This window comes from Callithrix jacchus, chromosome 1 (genome assembly GCF_049354715.1).
Source record: "Callithrix jacchus isolate 240 chromosome 1, calJac240_pri, whole genome shotgun sequence".
Taxonomy (NCBI): domain Eukaryota; kingdom Metazoa; phylum Chordata; class Mammalia; order Primates; family Cebidae; genus Callithrix; species Callithrix jacchus.
In genome coordinates, this window is record NC_133502.1 from 190,382,164 (window position 1) to 190,407,138 (window position 24,975).

Sequence of the window (24,975 nt, forward strand, 5' to 3'; positions counted from 1 at the left end):
CTAGATTGTGAATGAACAAGCAAGAATTTAGGGAGCACCTTTTATGTACCAAATGTTTTTCTGTGTATTTGCAAAAATGTGGTCTTCAGTTTTCATGATAACTCTGTGAGGTTGGTACTGTTATTTCTGTTTTATAGAGAAGGCAACTGGGGACTCAAAGAACTGAAAGTACTTGCCCTCGGTCACACAGCTAAGAAGCAACAGGGTCTAGATTTAGACCAGGTGTCTTGACACAAAATCTAGCTCTCTTCTTACAACTCCCTTGTCCAGAGGCCTGAGACTGAAGCTGTTCATCTCAGTATGTTGTCTGGAAGCCTCCAGCCCCTGGCACAGCAGGCCCTGTGAGATGAGCAGAGCTCAGTAGTCAGGGTGGAGAAGGGCCCTTCCTGGGATGTAACATATGCAGGTTGGAGATGGGGCCACAGAGCCTCAGCCCAACCTGTAGATGGGGACTGAGGCCTAGATGGGAAGAGACTCATCCAGGACCAATAGCAAGGCTTCCAGCAAGCATCCAGCCTCTTCCCAGCTTGTGTGAATGACAGTGTCATTCCACAGTCACCAACCCCTTCCAGGTGCTAGGACCTATGCTGGGCTGTGGGGATGCAGAGACCTTTTATCTTGGCCTCTGCCCTCTGCACTCTCTCTTACTGGGGAACTGGATGTGTTGATAATTAGGCCTCAGGGTGCTCGGGGCTATGGCAGAGTGGGGCCTGGAAGCCCAGAGGAGGTACAAGATGGAGCCGACGTGGGGACCAATGGGCTTTCTTGCTTCACGGAGGACCAATGGGACTTTTTGCTTCTCAGAGGATGTGACCTTGAGCTGAAACTCAAAGGTTCAAGAAAAATATCTCCAGGCAGGCAGGGGGATGGGAGGGCATGGGGAGGGTATTTCTGAGTGAGGCAGGCCCACTGCAGCAGTGTGGTTAGTGGGTTAGGAACCGGAACCCCAGCCTGGCTTTCAGGGTCAAATCCTGCCTCTGTCACTTGGCAGTGCTCCTGAGTATTTACCCAAAAAAGGGATGGCTTATATACACCCGAAGACATGTACAAGAATATTTATGAGTCATAAGAGCCAAAAAACCAGAAACAACCCCAAACCATCAGCAGAATGAATAAGTGGCAGTGTATTCACTCAATGGAATACTCACAGACATGACGAGGAATTACATTTTGCTCTCTCAATGGTGTCTTTTGATCAATGAAACTCTTACTTGTAATGAAGTCGAGTTTATCAATCTTCTTTTTTTGCATTGTTTTTGTGTACTGTTTAAGAAATCTTTTCCAAACTCAAGGTTGTGAAAATATTTTTCCAGTGCTTTCTTTTTGAAACTTTCTTTTTTTAAAATTCTTCACATGTAGGTCTGTGGTCCATCTCTAGTTTTGTATATGGTTTGTGGTTGGAGTCAAGATTTTTTTTTATACAGAATCTCACTCTGTCATCCAGGTTGGAGTGCAGTGGCACAATCTTGGCTCACTGCAACCGCCACCTCCCAGGTTCAAGAGATTCTCATGCCTCAGCCTCCTGAGTAGCTGGGATTACAAGTGCACGCCACCATGCCTGGCTAATTTTGGTATCGTTAGTAGAGATGGGGTTTCACATGTTGGTCAGGCTGGTGTCGAACTTGTGACCTCAGGTGATCCATCCACCTTGGCCTTCCAAAGTACTGAGATTACAGGCATGAGGCACTTGTCCCAGGACCAGTGATGGAAAAGTCCACCCTCTCTCTGCTCAATTGCAGTGGTGCCTCTCTGAAATTCAGGTGACCATATGTATTTGGGTTGGATGGGTACATTTTTATTGATGGAAGTGCCAAATTGCCCTCTAAGAAGGTTGTACCAATGTATACTCCCACGACAGTGTATGTGAGTGTCTGTTTACACTCATTCTTTCCCATGCTGAATATTACCAACCCTGAAATGTTTGCCATTTGAATGGGTGTAAAATAATCTCATTATTTTTTGTTTGCATTTGGTTATTTTGTTGCATTGGTGAGCGTTTCTTCCTATATATTGGCCATTTTTTAATTTCTTCTGTGAATTTTTCTGTTCTTGTCTTCCCCCACCCCCCACTGGGTTATTTTTCCTTTTTGTTACTGAGTTACCGGAGATTCCTTTTTGGCACCAGGGATCAGTTTCGTGGAAGATAATTTTTCCATGGACTGGAGGAGGGGGGATGGTTTTGGAATGAAACTGCTTCACCTCAGATCATCAGGCATTAGATTCCCATAAGGAATGCACAACCTAGATCTCTTGCGTGTGAGGTTTACTGTAGGGTTGGGCTCCTATGAGAATCTAATGCTACCACTGATCTGACAGGGGTTGGAGCTCAGTCAGTAATGCTCCCTCTCCCGGCACTCACTTCTTGCTGTGTGGCCCCAGGAGTTGGGGACCCCTGCTTTAGATAGTTACTTTTTATCTTTTTTGTATGTTGCAAATACTTCATCCCATGAAACAGCAAACTATGACCTGTTTTGCTAAATAAAGTTTTATTGAAACAGCCATGCCCACTTGTTTACCTCTTTCCTACAACTGTTTGCAGATTAAAATGGCAGAGTTGAGTCACTGGGACAGAGGCTATGTGCTCTGCAGAAAAATATTTGCTAATCCAGCTTATTACACAAAAAGTTTGTCTCCTTCTGCTTTATCCCAATTTGTTGCTTGTCTTTTTACTTTGTGTGGCGTATTTTGTCTCAGTGAAGTTTTGCATTAGTATGTAAAATCAGTATGTAGTTAATCTGGTTGAACTTTTTCTTTACAAAATTTGAATTTTGTGTCTTACCCAGGAAGGTTATACCTATCCTGAGTTAACAAAAAATATTCCATATTTTCTTTTAATATTTTTGTGGTTATGGTCATTGCATTTATGCTTTTTAATCCACTGGAAATTTTCTGTTTTTAGTTTTATAATATATCTTAATCTAATATAGCCAAATATTATTTTTTAATGTGAAAACAGTATAGACATTAAAAATGAGATAATTTATATATCTTTTTTGGATATCAGGTCTTCAAGAAGTTTATTTTTGTGTATGGTGTGAGATTAGGATCTAACTTATTTTTCGAATAGAGAGCAATTATCCCCACACCACTTACTGATGGGCCCTTCCTTTCCCTGCACGTCTGAAAAGTCATCTCTGTGATATACTAAGTTTCCCTTTGTACATGGGTTTGTCTTTGTGCTCTGTGGCATTCCACTAACCTTTCTGTTCCTGTCACAGTGCTACACTGTATTAATAATCGTAGTTGTAGAGTGTTTTGCTCTCTTGTAGATCTAGTTCCTGTTTATCTCTCTCCTTTTTAAAACTTGTCTTGACTATTTTCCCATCCAAATAAATCCTAGGACCATCTGGGCAGGCTCCACAGGCCAAAGTGTTGGGATTTTGGTTAGGATTGCAGTGAAGCATAGATTAACCCTTCTGAATGGGCAGAGCAGCGATTGGTGTTTATTTTATAGATGAGGAAATCAAAGTCCAGAGAAGGGCAGCCAGGCGCAGTGGCGCATGCCTGTAAGTTCAGCACTTTGGGAGGCAGAGGTGGGTGGATCACCTGAGGTCAGGAGTTCAAGAACAGCCTGACCAATATGGTGAAACCCCATCTCTACTAAAAATACAAAATTAGCTGAGTGTGGTGCCATGCACCTGTAGTCCCAGCTACTCAGGAGGCTGAGACAGGAGAATTGCTTGAACCTGGGAGGTGGAGTTTGCAGTGAGCCAAGATCATGCCACTGCATTCCAGCCTGGGTGACAGAGTGAAACTCTGTCTCAAAAAAAGAAAGGAATGAAGGAAGCAGAAAGAAGAAAGAAAGAGAGAGAGAGAGAGAGATAGAAAGAGAGAGAGGGAGGAAATGAGCAGCCCAGGTCATATAGATGGAAGAGGGTGGAGCACGTGGAGGATCTACCTCTCATCTGCTAGATCCGTAAAGGCTAGTGCTTTTTTATTGAGCACCTGCTCTGTCTGTGCCAACCCACCAGTGTGTGGAGCCAGGGGATGCTGAGATGGCTGGCCTCTCGGGGGATTTGAGGGCATCTCCCCCAGGAGCCATAACGAAGGTGTGTGCAAGGCACAGTGAGACTCCCCAGAGACGAGGACCACAGTGGGCCAGTGGGGTTTTCATGGCCTTAACAGAGGTAGGGAAGGGTGACAGAGGCAGAGGAACAGCATGTGCCAAGGCCTGGAGGCAGTGACACGAGTGACAAGGCCTTTGGGGCCCTCCTGCCATGCTGCATGGCCTCTCCCTTCCTGATCCTCATGGCAGTGACCCCTCCCCTTTTCCTCTTTTCCTCACCCTGGCCTGTGGACAGACAAGGGGATGTGGCCTTGCCCCCGTACTACCAGCCGGAGGAGGACGATGAGATGCCCTTCATCTGCTCCTTGTCTGGGGACAACGGCATCATGGGCTGCCACGAGATCCCCCCACTCAAGGAGCAGGGCCGTGAGTGCTGCCTGTCCAAGGACGACGTCTACGACTTTGGGGCGGGGCGCCAGGACCTCAACACCAGTGGCCTCTGTGTCAACTGGAACCGCTACTACAATGTGTGCCGAACAGGCAGCGCCAACCCCCACAAGGGCGCCATCAACTTCGACAACATTGGCTACGCTTGGATTGTTATCTTCCAGGTGAGGCGGCTCAGGCCTGGGACCGGCCTGGTTTTAGGGACTGAGTGGGCAGCTCTGCCTGACGGGCAGGTCTCTGTGCTTGGCATTTGCCACCCCCATCTCACTGAAACCCGTCCAGCTTGCTGGCAATATAGGCATTATCATGCCCATTTTATAGACAGATTCAAAGAAAGGAAGCAAGCTAGGCTGGGCACGGTGGCTCATGCCAGTAATCCGAGCACTATGGGAGTCCGAGGCAGGCAGATCACGAGCTCAGGTGTTCAAGACCATCCTGGCCAAAAAGACCAGCCTGGCCAGCATGGTGAAACCCAGTCAACTAAAAATATAAAAATTAGCCAGACGTGATGGCAGGCGCCTGTAATTACAGCTACTTGGGGGCTGATGTAGGAGAATTGCTTGAACTCAGGAGGTGGAGGTTGCAGTGAGCCGAGATTGTGCCACTGCATTCCAGCCTGGGAGACACAGAGAGACTCTGATTCAGAAAAATCAATAAAAACAGAGCAAGCCAATTGACCACAGATGATGCGTTGTGACTATTAAATGGCAAATAGGCAAATACAGGATCTATATAGGATTTTTTTTTTTTGAGATGGAGTCACTCTTGTTGCCCAGGCTGAAGTGCAATGACGTGATCTCGGCTCACTGCAACCTCCACCTCCCAGGTTCAAGCGATTCTCCTGCCTCAGCCTCCCGAATAGCTGGGATTACAGGCATGTGCCACCATGCCTCGCTAATTTTGTATTTTTAGTAGAGATGGGGTTTCTGTACGTTGGTCAGGCTGGTCTTGAACTCCCGACCTCTGGTGATCTACCTGCCTTGGCCTCCTAAAGTGCTGGGATTATAGGCACGAGCCACCAACCCAGCTCGGGGTAACCCGAAAGCCTGAGCTCTTTGCAGAGCCCCAGGTTGCCTTGGGCCAGATGGATCCCAGCAGGGAGGGCTGTTCAGAGAGAAGAGGCAGGATTCAAGCTCAGCTGGAGGGTGGCTGACCAAGGCCAGGAGCGTGGGGTAGGAGGACATTCCTGGTGGGGACAGCCTGAGCAAAATCCTGCTGCAGGGAATGCCAAGTAGCTCATCTGGAGTCAGTGAGAAATGTGTCTCGCATTGTCAACCTGTGCACATAATGCACACACATTCACAAAGCAGCGCTAGCCTTGTGGTGTGTGAAGCACTTGTTGTGTGGCCCCTCTGCACCGACTGACAGCCTATACTCTGCAGAGGACATGCTGTGTATGCACAGGGAAGGAACTCGGGCAGTGGACCTTGAGGGTATTGCTTGGCCTCTCTGTGCCTCAGTTTTCTCATCTTTAAAATGGGGTAATAACAGCCCCCCCTCACCTTGGGTGGCCGATAAAAATAAAGCAGCTGACATGCTCAGGGCAGCCAGCCCTGTGTGCAGAGAGTGCTGGGTAGAGGTTACCTTCCTGCTATCCTCAGAAAGAAGGGGCAGGAGCAGACAGAGGGGGAGCTGAGTAGCCTCTGAAGGGGCAGCGGGAAGCCTGACAGGGCTGAACTCTGCTGTCTCCGCTGCCCTGGGCACGCTGCCCTGGGGAGCGTCAGGATCATGGGTTCAGAGCTGCAGGGTGTGAGGTGATGGCAACAGCTGTGTTTGGAACCCTCTGCCCAGGAGGATGGATGGCTGCTCAGGGGGCCCCACTTTGTGCATTTGCCAGAAGCCAGCAAGGACCCAGGGTTTGTCTTTCCCAAGGCTGTTCCATCTCCTAGTCTGGGAAGGAGTCAGGGTGGGGTGGGAGGTGACAGAGTCACACCAGCCTAATTACAGTGCATCCTCCCTGGCTCCCACCGAGCTGCATCCCAGCCCTGCCAGGTGGGCTCCCCACATACAGAAGAAGCGGCTGAGGCTCAGAGAGTATGGGTGGACCAGCTCATAAGCTGGAGCAGGGACAGGCTCCCTGCTTTCCCAGCCCTCCCGCTGGTGTGGTAGACTGGAGGTACCAGGGTTCAAGTCCCAGCTCCGCCCCTTGCTGTATGACAGTGGGCAAGTGCCTTCCTCTCGCTGAGCCTCGGTTTCCTCACCTGTATAATGTGGTGTGCCCTGTCCATCCCCTGTGAGAGGTACTCAAGACAGCATGTGTGATGTGTTCTGGCACACAGTGGGGCCCCTGTCTGGTGTGCTGCTCGGGCTACGGGCTTGCCCACGGGTCAGCCCTCTCGGCTCTCTCTGTGCTGCTACAGGTGATCACTCTGGAAGGCTGGGTGGAGATCATGTACTATGTGATGGATGCCCACTCCTTCTACAACTTCATCTACTTCATCCTGCTTATCATAGTAAGTGTCAGGGAGCCTGGGCTCCCAGGTGTGCTCAGAACCCACGGACCAGGAGACCGGAGGAGGGAGGGGCTTTGGGAGTCCCCAAGGAGCCCCTTGGAGCCGGGAGAGCCTGGAGGAGGAAGCAGGTGGGGCTGTTTCTCAGCACCGCCGGGCAGCAGGTGATTGAAAGGGCTCATCGGGGGTGGCTGTCGGAAGCATCCATCACCTTCAATTGCCGTCATTTCTCACATCTGGGCATTTAAGTCGCCACTGATACTCTGCTCCTGTTTCTCTGCCTCGTATCTCTGGGATACATTCTTTGCATGACCTGAGCCCGAGGTGCAGCCTCATACTGGAAGCTTTGCAAGGGCTCCAACTCATCCCTGTTTTCCTGGGAGGGGAAGACGAGATCTCCTGAGGCTGAGCAGGGTTTAGCCTGAGGGAGGTTGCCTGATAGTGACCCGGTGGAGCTTCCTGAAATTCTCGGAAGGACTCCCACCTCTCGGGCAGCCCTGCCTCGTTGGGGTAACCTGGAGATGGAGGTGGGCTCACCCACCTCTTCCTGGCCAGCCCCTCTTGCCTGCACCCCCTGTACGGTCTCCCCAGAGTGAGCTCATCCACCTCGTCATGCCTGACTGCAGCTTCAGCACAGCACAGTCCCCAAAATGTCAAGGTGATTCACTCCGGGGAGAGTCGCGGCTGAATCCCTACTGCTTCGAGGCGGGTTCTCTGGCTTCCTGGTGGTGGGAGAGGGCACACTTGGCACTCCAGGGCAGTGCCCCATCCTTGGCTGGCAGGACCTTGACCTGGGGGGCTAGGACAGGCCAGCAGGTGACCTGAGACACCTGCTGTTGTCTAAGTGCCAGTGCTTTCTTGGGGGAGCTGGGGCCTTGGACCTATAGGAGATGCCCCAGATAGAAGGAGAGGGCCCAGGTTTTATTCAGCATTGCCCTCCATGGCCTTGCATATTCATTCACCAAAACATTCAGGAAACCTACACTGGACCAGGCCCTGAGCCGAATGCTAGGAACAGAGCAGGGAGTCAGGCCCAGCCCCTACCCTCAAGGAGCTCACGGTCTCGTGGGGAAGATGGCCTGACAGCAGTCAGTGACCATACAGCATCTTAGGCACCATTATAGAAGGAAGCCCACGGGGCTCAGGGAGCCCTGAGGAGGCTCCTGATCCAGCCTGGAGGAGGGATGGGGAAGTGGAAGGCTTCCTGGAGGAGGTGATGCCAGAATTAAGCCTTAAAGACTCAGAAAGGTCAGCAGAGAAAGAGCCTCTTGGGCAGGGGTAGCTCACAGAGCAGAGCCCCTGAAGCCGGTCAGGATCCTGCAGTGTGGGAGCCACAAGCCACTGGGGTTGCAAGAGGAGCCTCCGGTTCCCAGGAGGGGCTGGAGGACGCTCCATCTGCTCCTGCTGTGGGGTTAAGGGTGGCTAAGGGTGCGGATGTGGTGAAGCATGATGCTCCCCAAGCTTATTGTGAAATGGGGGACAGTGACAGTACCTAGCTCCTGGGCTCTCAGGAGGCTTAGGTGAGACAGAGCTTGAAGCCTGCATACCCTTGGCACACAGTGAGTGCTCAGTACCTGTTGGGTACTGTTGGGTCTCAGGTGGCCCTGTCACAGGACAAAGAGTGCAGGTGAGAGGTTGAAAGAGCTGAGTTTTTCCAGGCGCTGGAAAGGGTCCAGAGAGCAGTCTGGACAATTGCAGGTCCAGACCGTGTAAACCCTGAATCTCAGAGAGGTGAGAGGTCCTTTGGTCTTCAAGCCCAGGCCTGTAATGCTCCTTCTTTAAATTTCTTTCTTTCTTTTTTTTTAGAGACAAGGTCTGGCTCTGTAATCCAGGCTGGAGTGCAGTGGTGTGATCATAGCTCACTGCAGCCTTGATCTCCTGGGCTCAAGTGATCCTCCCTGCTCAGCCTCCCAAGTAGCTGGGACTACAGACACGTACCACCATGACTGGCTGATTTAAAAATTTTTTGGAGACAGGGTTTTGCTATGTTTCCCAGGTTGGTCTCAAACTCCTGGACTCAAGTGATCTTCCTGCCTTGGCTTCCCAAAGCACTGGGATTACAGGCATAAGCCATGGCCCATGGACCCTAGTGTTCCTTCTTTTCCTTCTTCTTCTTCTTTATTTTATTATTATTATTATTATTTTTAGACTTCTTGTCGCCCAGGCTGGAGTGCAATGGCCCAATTACTGCTGCAATGTCTGCCTTCTGGGTTCAAGTGATTCTCCTATGTCAGTTTCCCAAGTAGCTGGGATTACAGGCATGTACCACCACGCCTGGCCAATTTTTGTATTTTTAGTAGAGACGGGGTTTTACCATGTTGGCCAGGCTGGTCTTGAACTCCTGACCTCAAGTGATCTGCTTGCCTCAGCCTCCCAAAGTGCTGGGATTACAGGCATGAGCCACCTTGGCTGGCTACCTTCTGACTAGAAAAGGTCTTGGCTCATCTGGTCTGAGCCTCCTATTTTACAGATGGATAAGTGGAGGCCTGGCGGGGATGGGGGCCTGCTTGGGTTGCCCAGGGCAGCAGCTGCAGAGGCAGGGCTGGGCAGGAGCCCGACAAGTGTGTGGTCCCAGAGGGCAGGGCCACGCCCTTTCTTCCTGTGACCCTCACACAGGCCTGGCACAGGGCAGCTCCCCAGGAAATGCTCATGGACGAGGTGACCGAGACAAGGTTGGGAGGCCATCTTCTTACCTGAGAGGCAGGGGATTTTCCCAGAGTTCTCTGGGCCAGCAACTTCCTCCAGCCCCTGCTTTAAGACCCTAGCTTCTCAATCACCATTGATGAGGCTGCACCTGGTGAGAGCTTCCTGGTGGGCACCTCTGAGGGGCATGAAAGATATCTCCTCTGGAGGATCGGCAGCCGAGTTCACTCCCAGGCTCAGCAAATGCCGGAGAGGGGGCTGTGCCCTGGACAGCTAGAAGCTGGAGGGGAGCCCCACTCCTGGAGCCAACAGACCACAGGGATGTGGGATCCCAGTGCCAACCGGGGCAGCCTGTCTTCCCTATCCCATGCAAGTACAGATAAAGCTGTGCGAAAATCCTGAGGGAGCTTCTCTTTTCTCGTCTGGGGTCCCAGTGGAGGGCAGATTCCGGCCAGAGAAAAGGCAAGGCTGGGCGAGGACACAACCTGGGAAGCCAGAGTCGGGCAGCAGCTTCCCTCCCTGGGCTCAGTGCAGATGTCTTAGGTGGGTGGGGGCCAGGCCAGGGCCCAGGGGTCTGAGAGGAGCTGGGCTTTGAAGCAGATCCCAGTCAGGCCTGGGGAGCTGCCGGGGCCATCGCTTCTCCTGGAGCCAGGCCTCAGCGATCTTTTCCTGTCCCCATCTGTGTCTCTGCCTGTGTCTCTCTGGGCCCCTCCATCTCCCCTGCCCTTCTCTTTCCCTGTCTCCACCTGCCCCCTGCATCTCTACTCCCTCGTGTCTGTCCTCTTGGAGCCCGCCTCACTCCCTTGCATGTCCCTTTGTCATCACGTCTCTGTACCTTGCCATCTCTTGCTATCTGCCCCTGCTCTGGCCTCTGTGTCTGGTTGGTCCCTGCCCATTCTCCTCACTTCATTTCTGCCTCTGTACCCCCATCTCCATCTCTGTCTCCATCTCCCCATGTCCCTCTGCCTCCCTCTCCCCGTGTCTCCCCACTGTCCCCACCCCATGACTCTGCCTCTCCCACCCCTCTGTCCCCTCCATCCCTGTCCCTGTCCCTGTCCTCTCCTCCCGTTGGTCACAGGTGGGCTCCTTCTTCATGATCAACCTGTGCCTCGTTGTCATAGCGACCCAGTTCTCGGAGACCAAGCAGCGGGAGCACCGGCTGATGCTGGAGCAGCGGCAGCGCTACCTGTCCTCCAGCACTGTGGCCAGCTATGCTGAGCCCGGCGACTGCTATGAGGAGATCTTCCAATACGTCTGCCACATCCTGCGCAAGGCCAAGCGCCGCGCCCTGGGCCTCTACCAGGCCCTGCAGAGCCGGCGCCAGGCCCTGAGCCTGGAGGCCCCCGCCCCAGCCAAACCCGGGCCCCATGCCAAGGAGCCCCGGCACTATAGTAAGTGGCCCTGCATCTGACGCGGCATCCAGACGGGCACTGTGTGCAGTGTCGCTCCTTCCCAGCGCGTCCAGCAGGCCCAGCAGGTCTTTACTTCATGCTCAAGTGTTTCCTTCACAGCCCCTGGGCTGCCTGCCCTCTCCTGGCACCTGCAGAGCCTGCACCGGGCTGGGCCTGGGGCTGGAGGAACTCGATCCCTGTGTGTGTAGAGATAGCAGCTCTGCCCCTGGAATCCACGCTGGAAAGAAATGAACAAGTGTCTGTCCTTCGTCTTGGAAAGCTAAACTTCTTCCCCCATGGCAGCCCACAGTTCACATCTCTCCCTTTTCTGGGTTCCCGCTGCCGTCCCCTGCTTTCCAGCACACCTGAGAAATGATGCAGGGCACCTGGCCCAAAGGGGCTGTGGCCTGCCCCTCAAAGCTGTGGCACATGGGGGACTCATGCCACCCTGTGCTATGTGCTTGCCATGGGGCTGTGAGAATTATGCTTTTTGTTTTTTGTTTTTTTAGATGGAGTCGCACTCTGTCGCCCAGGCTGGAATGCAGTGGCACTATCTTGGCTCACTGCAACCTTCACCTCCTGGGATTCAAGCGATTTTCCTGCCTCGGCCTCCCGAGTAGCTAGGATTACAGGCACCTGCCATTGTACCTGACTAATTTTTGTGTTTTTTGTAGAGACAGGGTTTTGTCATCTTGGCCAGGCTGGTCCTGAATTTCTGACCTTGTGATCCATGCACCTTGGCCTCCCAAAGTGCTGGGATTACAGGCGTGAGCCACCTCACCTGCCATTTTTTTTTTTTTTGTTGTTGTTGTTGAGACAGGGTCACCTAGGAAATACAGTAGCGCAAATACAGCTGACTGCAACCTCCAACTCCTCGCTTAAGTCACCCTCCCACCTCAGCCACTGGAAGAGCTGGGACTACAGGCCTGCACCACCATGCCTGGCTAATTAAAAAATCCTTTTTGTAGAGGTGGGTCTCTTTATGTTGCCCAGGCTGGTCTCAAACTCCTGGGCTTACGTGATCCTCCTGCCTTGGCCTCCCAAAGTGCTGGGACTACAGGCATCAGCCACCGCCCCTGGCCGAGGTTATGCTTTTAGACTTGGAAGCGGCTGTCCTGCTAGTTACCTTGTCTGCTCCAGGACATAGTCCTGAGAAGGGAGCAGTTAGTAATATTATCCCCACTTTTCAGATGGGAAGACTAAGGGTCAGGGAGAGGAAGGGAGGCATCTCGGAAGTCAGTGTTGCCAGGCTTTGCGGGCACCTGCCTCCCCTGGAAACGATCACTTTCTTGAGAGGAGGCAAGCCAGGGCCACAGGAGGTGGGTCCTGCCCCAGCACCAGCACCGCTTCTCCCAGCTGGTGCCAAGAAGGAAGCCAGCAGGCGTGGGGACTGTGCTTGAGCAGTGAGGCCCTCTGCAGGCCTGTCCCCTGCCTGTAAAGTGAGGACAAGGGGTCCCCAGCACGTGGCCAACAGTGGCGGGAGTCAGCCACCTCAGGCCCTGCTTTGGAAAGCCCTGTCCTTCTAGCTCTAACAGTCTGGGAATTGATTCTTGGGAGGCAAGCAGGAGAAAGCATGCTCCGAGCTGCCGCCCACCCATCCTCGGGTGCCAGCCATCCAGGCATGGGCTTGGAGGAGGCCCCAGGTGGCCTGTGGGCAGGCCTGGCACGCGGACGCAGGAGCTGGGGCCGGGCAAGGCTGGCACTGGTGTTGCTGGAGGACGTGGGGGAGAAGTGTTCAATCCAAGGGGTTTCCTGTGGCTGCCCAGCCCCCTCTCCTGGCACCCTCTCCTGGCACCCTTGCCCCTGGGCCTCCCCTCTGCCATGGAAAAAAGAGTTGGCTGCAGCCCCTAGTCCAGGTGGGAGCAGTGGGCCGGCGCTGGGAAGGGCTTTGGCCTGTCCTCCCATGGTGAGATTGGACCGAGCCCTGGGTTCCTGGCTGCCCACCCCAACTCCAGAGGCATGAATGCGCCAGGGGTGCCTATCCAGGGCTCAGGAGGCATCTGGAGGCAAGTGTAGAAACGAAGGGCAGGCGTGAATGCTTTTCTTCCCCTTTCATGTTACTTTTTGGCTTACACAAGGAAACGTGTTTATTCTAGGAATATATAGGAAAACACGAAGAAGAAATTAAACCCCGCAGAGAGAGGCCTCTCTGACACCTCTTTGAGATGGTTCACAGATCACAGAACCCAGTCCAGGGCCAGCCCTGGCTTCTCCTGTGATTCCTGGGCAGCAAACGGATGAAGTCCCCTCTTCCCAGCGGCCCTTCCTCTCCTCTGCCCCCACCTCCACCCCTTGTGTGGAGGGAAGTCAGCCACCTCAGGCCCTGCTTTGGAGTGAGGCTCTGCCCCCCACCCAGGGCTCCATGCCTCCTCCCCTCCCTGAGGAACAAACCTCACCCCCTCCCCCACTCCACCTCCCCACCTGCTATACAGGCGGGAGGCTTGAGAACACCAAGGCCACCATGGTCTCCTCTAAGGTAGGCCATCCCCATATTGGCCTGGCTCTTTCAGAATCACTTCTAGTTCCCAGGCTGCATGACTGGGCTCTGGGTCTGTTCCATGCTGACCTAGGGCCCGGGCCAGGAGGGATGGCCGATCAGCATAGATGCTTGCCCTACACCATGCTGGGCCCATCACGTGCCTTAATGAGGAAAATCCTCCCACAGCCTGCACAGTGGGTGCTTCTGTCCCCACTTCTACACAGGGACAGACAAAGCCCAGAGAGCTGCAACTGCTTCCCCAGGGACCCCCTCCCCGCCCCTCCAGGCTGGGCCGGCTGGTTCCAGGCAGACCTGTGGGTCTGGGAGCCATATGCACTCAGGGATGTGTCCCAGGCTGGACTGGGCCTTGTGTGGGTGCTGACTCTACCCACGCTCCCCCCGGTTTGCTTTTCAGAACTGTGCCGGCGACATAACCCCCTGGACGCGATGCCCCACACCCTGGTTCAGCCCATCCCTGCCACGCTGGCCTCTGACCCCGCCAGCTGCCCTTGCTGCCAGCATGAGGCCAGCCGGCGGCCCTCAGGCCTGGGCAGCACTGACTCGGGCCAGGAGGGCTCAGGCTCTGGAGGGTCCGCTGGTGTCGAGGACGAGGCAGATGGGGATGGGGCCCGGAGCATCGAGGATGGAGCCTCCTCAGAACTGGGGAAGGAGGAGGAAGAGGAGGAGGAAGAGGATCAGGCAGATGGGGCAGTCCGGCTGTGTGGGGATGTGTGGCGGGAGACGCGAGCCAAGCTGCGCGGCATCGTGGACAGCAAGTACTTCAACCGTGGCATCATGATGGCCATCCTGGTCAACACCGTCAGCATGGGCATCGAGCACCATGAGCAGGCCAGTGCAGCGACGCTGGGAGGGCCTGCAGGGGAGGCGCGGGGACCCCAGGACCCTGTGTGAGTTTTTGTGTCTGTCCCCTGAGAAGTGCCGGCCTAAGCTGGGTCCAGTTCATCCACGCAACCTTAGCGCCCAGCCGGGGCCAAGCTCAGAGGAGGGAAGGGCTCGGGTGTTGCTGAATGAATGAGTGACCAAGCGAAGCTGGCTAGGACTGGGCTCTTGGGGCTCTTTCCCTCCTAAGCTGCTCAGCCTGGACACCAAGGCAGCCACAGTGCATCCACTGCCAGTCCCTGCAAATCTGACTGCTACTCCTCACCTCTCCACCTGAGCCCTTCTTTTAAAAAACACACAAACAAACAAACTAACATGTTTTTTAGAAAAGAGACAGGGTCTTGCTCTGCTGCCCAGGCTGGAATGCAGTGGCAAGATCAAGCGATCCTTCCTATTATGCCTCCCAAGTAGCTGGGACTATAGGAACGTGCCACCAAGCCTGGCCATGGGGGCCCTTCTGTCCCTTCTCCCCCAAAGAGCTGGGGTGATTTTTCCAGAGGGCCATTCTGGGTGGGATCTTCCTTGCTCCAAAGCTTCTGTTGCTCCTCATTGCCCTTGGGGCAAAATCCAGACCTTTCCATGACCCTCAAGACCCCTTGTCTTGGCCACAACAGCCCTTCACCAGGCCAGCTTAACCTGTCCCATCCAGTGACTCCACCCCATACAGCCCCACAGGGCTGACGGGGAGGGGACAGCTTTGGGAGGCGGTAGGAGCTCAGGGAGGATGTGTGTGTGAGGAGAGCAGGGCCTCTGTGGGGACACAGGAGGGAGGGGCCGAGAGGTTAGCACAGATGCCTCAGCCCTCAGGCCCCACCCAGGGGTGCAGCCTGGATGGCAGGTCTAGTCTTGACAAGAAACACCATTTTCTGGCTCTTGCCATCCACTAGCCCCCGGGTGGGGTGGCTCCCTGAACCTACTCCCCAGCTCTGCTAGGGCTCTGACGTAGCAGCTGGCCCCACCTAACCCTGAGGCCCAGTGGGGGGACGTCACTGGCCTGAGGTCCCATCACCAGCTGGGGGCCAGGTTTGAACCCATTTCTTTCTGCGGCAAGACTGACACCCCGGGAGGGCTTGGATTTTGACATTCTCCTTTCTTCCCTGCGGCCCTCCTCCTGTGGAGGCCCTGCATGCCTCTCACACCCCACAGGGCGCACTCGCATCTCCCTCTTCGTTAGCTCACCAAGCACAGGCTCCATTCAATTTACCTAAATGGGGCCCCTGGGGCTGCCGTGACACTCTGTTCAGACCTGCTGGTTTGCCAGCCATTCCGGCTTAAAAAGGTCTCTAGAGAGGCCTGGCGGGAGGGCTCTCTGCAGGAGGAAAGCTGGTGGGACAGGGTTCCCAGAAACCCCTTGCTTAATGTCCATCCTCTGGTCAGCACCTGACCCAGGCCTGCAGAGGAGCAGCATTCCTGCAGAAAGCCCCACAGGGGATGAGTGCTATGGGGGTGGCTCCAGTCTCCATCCAAGAGGGACAGCATCGAGGGGGCCTGCACAGCCTGCCACACTTGAGCCTTGACACTGTCCTTGCCAGGGGCTTGCTGGAGCCAGCTGGTGAGAGCCAATTTCCAAACCTCAGGACTTGCGCAAGCCAAGGATGAAAGAGTTGGGAGCTTGAAATTGGCCGTGGAGGGAGTATTTACACCATGGAAATTGGCAGATGCTACTCATTAGGGCTGTTTTCAGAGGTCTCTTTGCCAGGCTGGTCCTTGCCTTTTCATCCACAACATCCATGGAGACACTATGGCCAGGGCAGGTCCAGCCTCAGGCCAGACCACGATCCCTGCCCAAGCCTCCTTAGGATCTGCTTCTCTGGCCTGTCGTCCCTCCCTCCTTCTGCCACATCCATCCGAGCAAGCTTTCCAACTGCGAATCTGGTGGAGCCTCTTCTTTCTTTTTTCTTTTCTTTCCTTTTTTTTTTTTTTTTGAGACAAGAGTTTCACTCTGTCATCCAGGCTGGAGTGCAGTGGCGTGATTTTGGCTCACTGCAACCTCCGCCTCCTGGTTTCAAGCAATTCTCCTGCCTCAGCCTCCCAAGTAGCTGGGATTACAGGTGTGTGCCACCATGCCTGGCTAATTTTTGTATTTTTAGTAGAGATAGGGTTTCACTACGTTGGCCAGACTGGTCTTGAACTCCTGACCTCAGGTGATCCGCCTGCCTTGGTCTCCCACAGTGCTGGGATTACAGGCGTGAACCACTGTGCCCAGCCAGGTGGAGCCTCTTCTGAGAGTAGCAGGCTTCACGTGGCTCCCTCATCAGGCTGAGAGATGAGAGAGGCTGTTCCCGCTGTGTGTCTCCTGCCTGGTCACAGGACCCACCTGATTTCCTCATCTACTAAGCAGGTGCCTTTCCCTTATAGGAACAGGCACCATTTACTGAGCACCTACTACAGGCCTGGCCCTGAGCCGGCACAGTGCCAGTAGGTCCAGCCACCCTCAAGGCAGGTGTTATTACCTCACCCCTCTCGTGCCTTGGAAGCCACTGCTCAGAGAGGCAAATAGATCACACAGTGTTCGGGTTTCAATCCTAGTTCTGGTTGGGTTTGGTGACTCCTGCCTGTAATCTTAGCACTTTGGGAGGCCATGGCAAGAGGGTTGCTTGAGCCCAGGAGTTCAAGACCAGGCTGGGCAACAGAGTGGGACCCCTTCTCTGCAAAAAAAATAAATAAATAACTAGGTGTGGTGGTGCATGTCTGCAATCTCAGCTACTCAGGAGGCTGAGGTGGGAGGTTTGCTTGAACCCAGGAATTTGAGGCTGCAGTGATGGTTGATTGTGCCACTGCATTCCAGCCTGGGCAACAGAGCGAGACCCTGCGTCAAAACAAACAAAAACATTCCAAACCAGCCAGACCAACCAGTCCTGGTTCTGCTGATGATTGGCAGGGTGGCCCGGAGTGCAGCCCTTGGCTTCCTCACCTGGCACCCCCACCCTGTAAATGGGTGCCCGGATCCCCCAACACAGTGGCTGAGAGGGTTGACTGTATTGCGAACCTGGTGCTTAGTAGGTGCTCACTGATGAGTCACTGCTTCGGAGTCCGTTTGAGCCTCGCGCCACCCTCCCTGGGTGCGTTTTCCATCCTCTGTCTGGAGCCTCAAAAATTAATTAAAGTAAGAGTGAGGGGGAGGAAGAATCTCTGAAATGTTCTTTATAAAGCAGCTCCAGTGGCAGCCGTGGTCACCCGGGCTCTGCGCAGGACCTGACTGTGGCCCCTGCTGGTATTTTTGCTCCATTCCCTTGGCTCCCAGACACTGCTCTGCGGGAAATGATCCGCCCCCATGTTTATTTTGAGCAGCCCTGTCTGAGGTGGCACTCAGAGAAAGAGGTGGCCCAGGGCCTCCAAGCGGGGTGCAGGGAGAGGAGGAGAGGAGGAAAGGGCGAGTGAACCCCCGGAACCCTTCTCCTGCAGGGGAAGTGGCATGGGGGCCCCTGCCCCATACTCCATCCTGGCTGGCAGGGAGCTCTGTGTCACTGAGAGGCAGGAGGGGAGGGTGTGATGCTGTGAAGTGGGGCAGGGTGACCTCAGGGCCTGGTCACGGAGCGCTCAAATGACAGGTTAGATTGCAGGTGCCCAAGCCTTCGCTGCGGCTGAAATCATGGGGGTGGTACCCAGAGCGCAGCTGGCTCATTCAGGTTCCTTGTGGTGGCGGACGCTGTTTCTTGCAGCACCTGGCCTCCAAGGAGATGATGGGTGAAGTGGGGGGTCGGCCAGGCAGAGGCCTCTGTGTGACTCAGGAAGTGGGGAAACGGGACTGAAATGGCCACCCCGTGGGTAGCCCCAGCTGTGTGGCGGGCAGGTGGGACAGGTCAGCTGGGGCGGCCAGGCTTCTCCTTCATCGTCACTGCTGTCATTGCCTCACAGCTCCTCCTGGTGTGGTCCTCTGGCAGCCTTGTGGGCCAGGCTGGGGGAGCACCTTATCCCCACTGGGCAGATGGGGAAACTGAGGCTCAGTGAGGTAGATGGCTTGTCCAAGGCAGCAGGGTGAGCTGCGACAGGGCTAGGCTCCCAGCAGTTGAGGTCAGTGTGGACAGTTGAACTGGAGGAAAGCATTGCTCCTAGGAGCAGCACCTGTCTCACCTTCTCTCTCTCCTGCACACACCAGGGCAGACCCTGACTCCTCCTGAGCTGGGCAGGGCTGCCTTGTAGCCTCATTGTGTCCTGGAACTGGAGGCTAGCCACCAAGTTGGAGAACAAAAAACAGAGAGCTGGGCTGTGTGGGCAGCATAGCAGGGTGCAGGGAGACTCTTGGGTAGGGCTGATCCTGGGCCTGGGCATGGACACTGGCCCCCGCTCCTAGGGGACTGCATTCAGGGCCTCTGAATCAGTGGCTGGATCAAAGCTGACTTTACTCTCCCTTCAGTAGCCCCTGTCTTGCCAAGTCACCGCCAACCAGGTCTGGGGTGACTCTGGGAAGTAAAGGATAGGGTGACTTAGTGGCTGACATTCCAGCTCTATAGGGGCCCAAGGGAGAGAGACACAGACATGGACTGCAGTCATGGAAGGCTTCCTGGAGGTGGTGGTACTGGGGATGGATCCTGAAGGATAACTAGGAGTTTATCAGTAAGACAGAGGGACAAGTACAGGGACCAGGAGCATGGGCATCCTCCCCAAAGGACCCTGAGTCCTCGAGAAGGATGTATACAAGGAGCAGGGCAGACAGTGCAGGAAGCCAGGAGGGCTGTTCATTCAGGAGGACCTTGGGGCCAGTTTTATCCTTAGGGCAGTGGGGAGCTCTGGAATACTTGAAAGCAAGGGACACATCTGTGCTGAACTGGAGCCTCATCAGAAAAGTGGGGTGGGTGAAGGCACCTGGGCCATGGAGGTGGGGATGTGGCCAGAGTGGGGAGACGTGGGTTTGAGATCTGACTTCACAGCAGCCTGGCCATGACCCTGGCAGGCAGTTCTCTTTGAGTCTCAGGCTCTCAGTCTGTAAAATGGGGATAATATAGGGCTCGAGGCTGAGAGGAGATAATGCAAGGAGTGTCCTCAGCACACCTGGCCCATGGGAGGGGCTTCATCAACGCTGGCTGCCATTATGATGATAGGGAGGGTGCTGGCTGGAGGGCTTCCGGGGACCAGCTGACCTCTGCACACCTTTATCTACCCCTGCAGAAATGGCAGAGGCTGGGCAGCCTGGTGCCACCTGAACACCCACCACTGCCCCCCACCTCCTTCCTCTGGCTAAACTGGGTGTTTTCAGTCCTTCAGCACCTCTGCCTTCACTGGGTGGTCTTCACCACTTCCAGGGACCTTTCTGCCATATGTCTGTCTGTCTATCTGTCTGTCTGCTCTTTCTATGTCTCTTTCTGGCTGTATCTCAGACTCCCACAGTGTCACTGCTTCGTCGTCCCTGTCCTCCTTCGTGTCCGTGTCCCTGCTTTCCTCTCTCTGTGTCTCCGTCTCTCCGTGCCCTATCTTTGCCCTTCACTCTCTTGTCTGTATCTGTCTGTCTGTCCGTCTCTGCCCATCTCTGCCCCTCCCTCTCCATGTCTCCTCCCTCCTTGGGCTCCCACTTGCTGTGTCTATATTCATCTGTGTGTCTCTGTCCCAGAGAAATGCTTGCAGGAGTGATGGATGATCCATTAGAAAAAGATTAGCAGGTGCACTGAAGGGAGAAATATCTGTTGTGAGGGAGGAGGAGACGCGGAGCAACCTTTTGGATGGCAGTGGCCCCCCACGTCCCCGGTGGGGATGCATGTGTTGTGCGTGTGGCTGGAGCCAACTGATCGTCAGCTCATAGTGTCAGTGCCTACAGTTTCCATCTCCGCAGACATCACTGGCTGGGCCGGCAAATTGCTGGCTCTGAGCAGCGTTCTGGGTCCTGGCTCAGCCAGGGGTGCTAGGCCTCAGCCTTCCCCACCGAGGGTTCCTCTCAGGGTCCCACTCCTCTTTTGGAACCACTTCTTGAGTCAAATGTAATCACAGATGGAAATGGTCCTTCTCCTTTCACCTGGGCTTGAGAGGAGCTGGCAGTTTTATCAGGTTTCCCAAGCACCGGGCCGGAAGCCGGTGCTTGTGTTGTTATTTATTTATTTATTTTTCTTCTCCTTTTAATTCACATGGAGTCAGAATCAGGTCCTTGCAGCTCCCTGGGGGTCCTCAGCTCTTCCGCTTCCCAGCCTGTGATCCTGATGGGGCCTCCAACTGCACTCCTTTCTCTGCTCCCTGGCGCTGGCTCTCTCTTAGCCTTTAGGTCTCTGCTAAGGTGTTGCTGCCTCCTGATCCCACTAGCAGCGTTCCCCTAGCCACCCCCTGCTTTCCTGGCATCAGCACACACCGGCTTGGTTTGTTAACTTGGTTTACTGGGCTTTGCTACCAGAGCATGAGCTTCTCAAAGGCAGGGACAGTGCCCTGACTCTCGCCACTGCCCACCTGGGTAGCACGAGCCCACCACATCATGTGATTCAGATCTGTGGCAGGCATGCAGGAATGAATGAATGAATGAATGAATGAATGAATGAGTTCGGCTTCGGTCCCTGTGTGGTGTAATGGGAGAGCAGTTTGGAGTCCAGCTTGGTTCAATGCCCTGCCTTTCCCTGCCACAACCTTGTTGAGTGGCTCTGAACAAGTCACTTCCGTCCCAGTTTCCCCAGCCTTAGTTTCCTCATCTGTAAAACGGAGAGGCTAACTTGTGTTGGGTGTCAAATCAGGTCTGAGCAACGGTGCTGCCCTTCCTTCTCTGTGATTCAGGCAGGGACGGCCGGGCACCACGGTGAGCACACGCTGTCACTTTAGCAGTCCCAGGGAGCAGTGGAGGGGAGAGATGGGGCTGGAGTTCGTGTGAGCCAAAGGGGAGAGGCTCTGGTGAATTCATTCATTCACTCGACCCCCTGGTTTTATGGATAAGGAAACGAAACCCCAGAGGAGGGGGAAGTGACTTGTCCGGGCCACAGAGCCACTTAATGTCCAAACCAGGCCTGGACCCCTCCAACTTCCTCCACTGCCCCCCGTCGTGGTCTCTCTTGGGGCCTGCTTTAAACACCAGGGTTCTTTGGACAGTCCATTTGTAGGGCATCTGCTAAACACCAGGGGTAAACAGCTCTGAGAGCAGAGGGAGGCTCTGTGGCTGTGGTGGGAGGGAGCTAGTCTCCCTCTAACCAGCTGGTGGCTTCAGGCAGGTGCCTTCACCTCCCTGGGTCTGAATGAGCTCCTCTGAGAGCTGCTGGGCTGGCTAAGAGCCACCATGGGTGCTCTGTGTCATGTAGCAGGTGCATGGTGTCCATTCCCCTTTCATGGGGCACGATGTCCCCAGCCACGCTTAGTCCTGAGATGGCCATTGCTGGGAAGGGGAGAGAGAAGTTCCACATGGGCAGGGATTAAGGGCAGGAGTCTTGGAGCCAGGCCCCACCACTTGTCAGCTCTGTGGCCTCAGACAAGGGTCTGGCCTCCTGTGAACCTGCTTCCTTGCCAGGCTGCAGATGGGGTCTTGTGAGGGGCTAAGTGAAGTGACGACTATAAAATGCATAGAATAGTTCCTGGCACTTGCTACATGCTTGCTAAATGGGTTAGGGTCTTGGGCAAATGGGGAGTTTCTAGCGATGCCTGTCCTGTGTTCCTGTCCTGCTCTGTGTCTTAGCCGTTTGACCTCAGGCTGGCCTCCAAGCCTCAGTTTCCTCATCTGTAAAATGGGTATCAGAACACTCCCCTCCTGATGCACTACAAAGCCCATTTCCAAATTTGTGGAAGGTCAGCCCTGTGGGGTTCCCCCAACCCTCACCATCTCAGCAGACCTCTCCGGATGTTGAGGTGGCAGAGTTGAGACGCCGCAGGGCATTGCGCATGGGGCAGTAGGGAGACTGAGCTGTGATGGGGACACCTGCTTGCCAGGGTGACACAGTCAGGGTGGGTGTCCAGAGGGGATCCACAGCTGCCCTTTGGCCTGACCGGGTCTCCGTTCCCACCTGTCGGTGCCCCACAGCCGGAGGAGCTGACCAACATCCTGGAGATTTGCAACGTGGTGTTCACCAGCATGTTTGCGCTGGAAATGATCCTGAAGCTGGCTGCGTTTGGGCTCTTCGACTACCTACGCAACCCCTACAACATCTTTGACAGCATCATCGTCATCATCAGGTACCCCTACCCCAACCCGCCCGGCAGCCCTGGGGCTGGGGGGAGAGTCAACTCAGAGACCCCAGCCAGCATATAAAGGACATAAGATGGCAGTGGAAACCCGTTATCCAGAAACTGATCAAAATAGTCAAATGTCTGTGATTTAGCAACCTATTTTTGCATTAAACAGCATGATCTAGCAGCAGGTCTGTGACTACCGTCATTCCGAGGAAGGGATGGGCATAAATGATATTGAGAAACAGCTGCATCCACTATCACGTGACGTGGAGACATCAGTTACTTTGATTGCCACAAAGCCATAGGTACCGCTAATTCTCTGTGGCTTGCTGTTTACAACTATAACCAAAAGACACATTAAATCTCAAAAAGAGGACAGTGACAACCGTGGACCTTCTGGATTCTACCCAGAGACTTCTTGTGGGGGTGGTGGTCCACGGACTCCAGGTGAAGAGCCCCTGATTAGCTCATGTGCCGAGACCAGCTCAGCCATGGAGACCCCAACCCAGGCAGCACTGAAGGAATTAAGAAACAGACACAGTGATAGAAAGTAAAAGGTGGGCGATCAGGGGTCTCACAGCATTTCCAGCTGAGAGCCCAGAGCAGACTCTGAGCCACGAACTTATTCTTTACTTTCCAGTGATAAGTTTTACAAGCAGATGCTCTGTGTTCTTTCATAGATTAAAAGTGAACTGACCAGGCAGCTAGTGTATGTTTACTATAGGTTAAAGATAAACTGGGAAGCACTGTTTACGAAGGAACAAAGGAAAGAGTCATGTATCCTGTGTTCAAAGAACTAAGTCATCTGGTGTGAGACATATTCATATTGGTTACCGCTTTATAACGCATTGAGCACTTTTCCGCTTTGGGGGTCCGACTAGGTTTTCCTTGCTGCCGCTCGCAGCAAACAATATGATACATCACGCACGTCAGAATTTGCTCTCAACATCCATGGCATGGAGCAGCATCCAACATATTTGTTGGATGGATGGATGGGCAGATGAATGGAAGCTCTGTATTTCTGTTTTCCCTTCTCCCTCTGTCTTCCTCTTCCTGTGGCCTTCTACTGCTCCCTCCTCCTGCACCCTGGGCCTGCCCTGCTGGGCCACAGCATCTGGGAGATCGTGGGGCAGGCGGACGGTGGTCTGTCAGTGCTGCGGACCTTCCGGCTGCTGCGTGTGCTGAAGCTGGTGCGTTTCATGCCTGCCCTGCGGCGCCAGCTTGTGGTGCTCATGAAGACCATGGACAACGTGGCCACCTTCTGCATGCTGCTCATGCTCTTCATCTTCATCTTCAGGTGAGCCCGCCCTGCCGGGGGCCACACCTCAGGGCCTGCTGGGGCTGGGAGCCTGGGGAATGTGGTCCTCTGTGCTTCTCTGGACAAAGCCACCTGGACCTGAGTGTGAAGCCTGACCCTGTCCCTCAATCCCCTGTGGCTCTCAGCAAGCATGACCCCCCGAGCCTCAGTGTTCACCTCTGTAAAGTAGGACCAACACTGCCCAGATTCCCCCTGCCCCGCATTTTACTGAGTTGACTGAGAATGAAACAAGGTGGGTGGGCGGTTTGGTGCATGTGAGTCTGATGAGCCACTCCCATCCTTTCCCCAGCATCCTTGGGATGCACATTTTTGGCTGCAAGTTCAGCCTCCGCACCGACACTGGAGACACGGTCCCCGACAGGAAGAACTTCGACTCTCTGCTGTGGGCCATCGTCACCGTGTTCCAGGTCAGTGGCCACTGTGTGTCCATGTGTGTTGGGGAAGCAATGGGACAGTTGGCTGGGGGGGGGGGCAGGGATTGACAGCCCCCACGCCTCCCTGTAGAGCGTATGCCTGGACTAGGGGTGCACCGGGGCTGACTGTGTCTCCTCAACAGATCCTCACCCAGGAAGACTGGAACGTCGTTCTCTACAATGGCATGGCCTCCACCTCCCCCTGGGCCTCCCTCTACTTTGTCGCCCTCATGACCTTCGGGAACTATGTGCTCTTCAACCTGCTGGTGGCTATCCTGGTGGAGGGCTTCCAGGCGGAGGTGACTGTGGTCTTGGCAGAGGAAGCACCCCCACAGGGCCTGCAAAAGACTGGGCAAGGGCGAGGTGGCCTGGATGGGGGAGGGGCTGCAATTCAAACTTCTTTTTTTTTTGAGATGGAATTTCGCTCTTGTTGCCCAATCTGGAGTGCAATGGCGCCATCTCAGCTCACTGCAACCTCCGCCTCCTGGGTTCAAGCCTCTAGAGTATCTGGGATTACAGGCGTGCTCCACCACACTCGGCTAATTTTTTCTATTTTAGTAGAAATGGGGTTTCACCATGTTAGCCAGGCTGGTCTCCACCTCCTGACTTGTCTGGCAGGTAACCTATCCCTAAAGGAGGGGGTTACTGATGAGGTGGTGAGCTCTTCATCATAGGAAGCATGCAAGTAGATGCCGCATCTTCGATCCCTGCCCTCCCCAAGGGCTGCAGGACTAGGCTTCTTCATCTCCGAGATTCGAAATCCCCTAAGATCAGGGACTCTGGGCCCTGGTCTCTGCATCCTCTGAGGTTCTGGGGATGTGTGCAGTCAGGCAGATTTGGCTTTGTGGCCTAGGGTCCTGTTAG

At 54.5% G+C, this 24,975-nt stretch overlaps 1 protein-coding gene across 6 annotated transcripts in view; it reads left to right on the plus strand.

Annotated features, from left to right (window-relative positions):
• CACNA1I (calcium voltage-gated channel subunit alpha1 I) overlaps positions 1–24,975 on the plus strand; it is a 128,155-nt gene that overhangs the window by 72,565 nt on the left and 30,615 nt on the right. For 5 of the 6 annotated variants that reach the window (XM_054239090.2, XM_054239086.2, XM_054239089.2 and 2 more), the window contains 8 exons: positions 4,302–4,617; positions 6,814–6,906; positions 10,625–10,937; positions 13,832–14,265; positions 22,232–22,383; positions 23,492–23,677; positions 23,988–24,105; positions 24,255–24,410. In XM_054239090.2, coding sequence (XP_054095065.1) covers positions 4,302–4,617; positions 6,814–6,906; positions 10,625–10,937; positions 13,832–14,265; positions 22,232–22,383; positions 23,492–23,677; positions 23,988–24,105; positions 24,255–24,410 — 1,768 coding nt within the window. Of the gene's footprint in view, positions 1–4,301; positions 4,618–6,813; positions 6,907–10,624; positions 10,938–12,127; positions 12,257–13,831; positions 14,266–22,231; positions 22,384–23,491; positions 23,678–23,987; positions 24,106–24,254; positions 24,411–24,975 lie in introns of all 6 variants that reach the window. The other variant, XM_078334385.1, reaches the window with a different exon arrangement.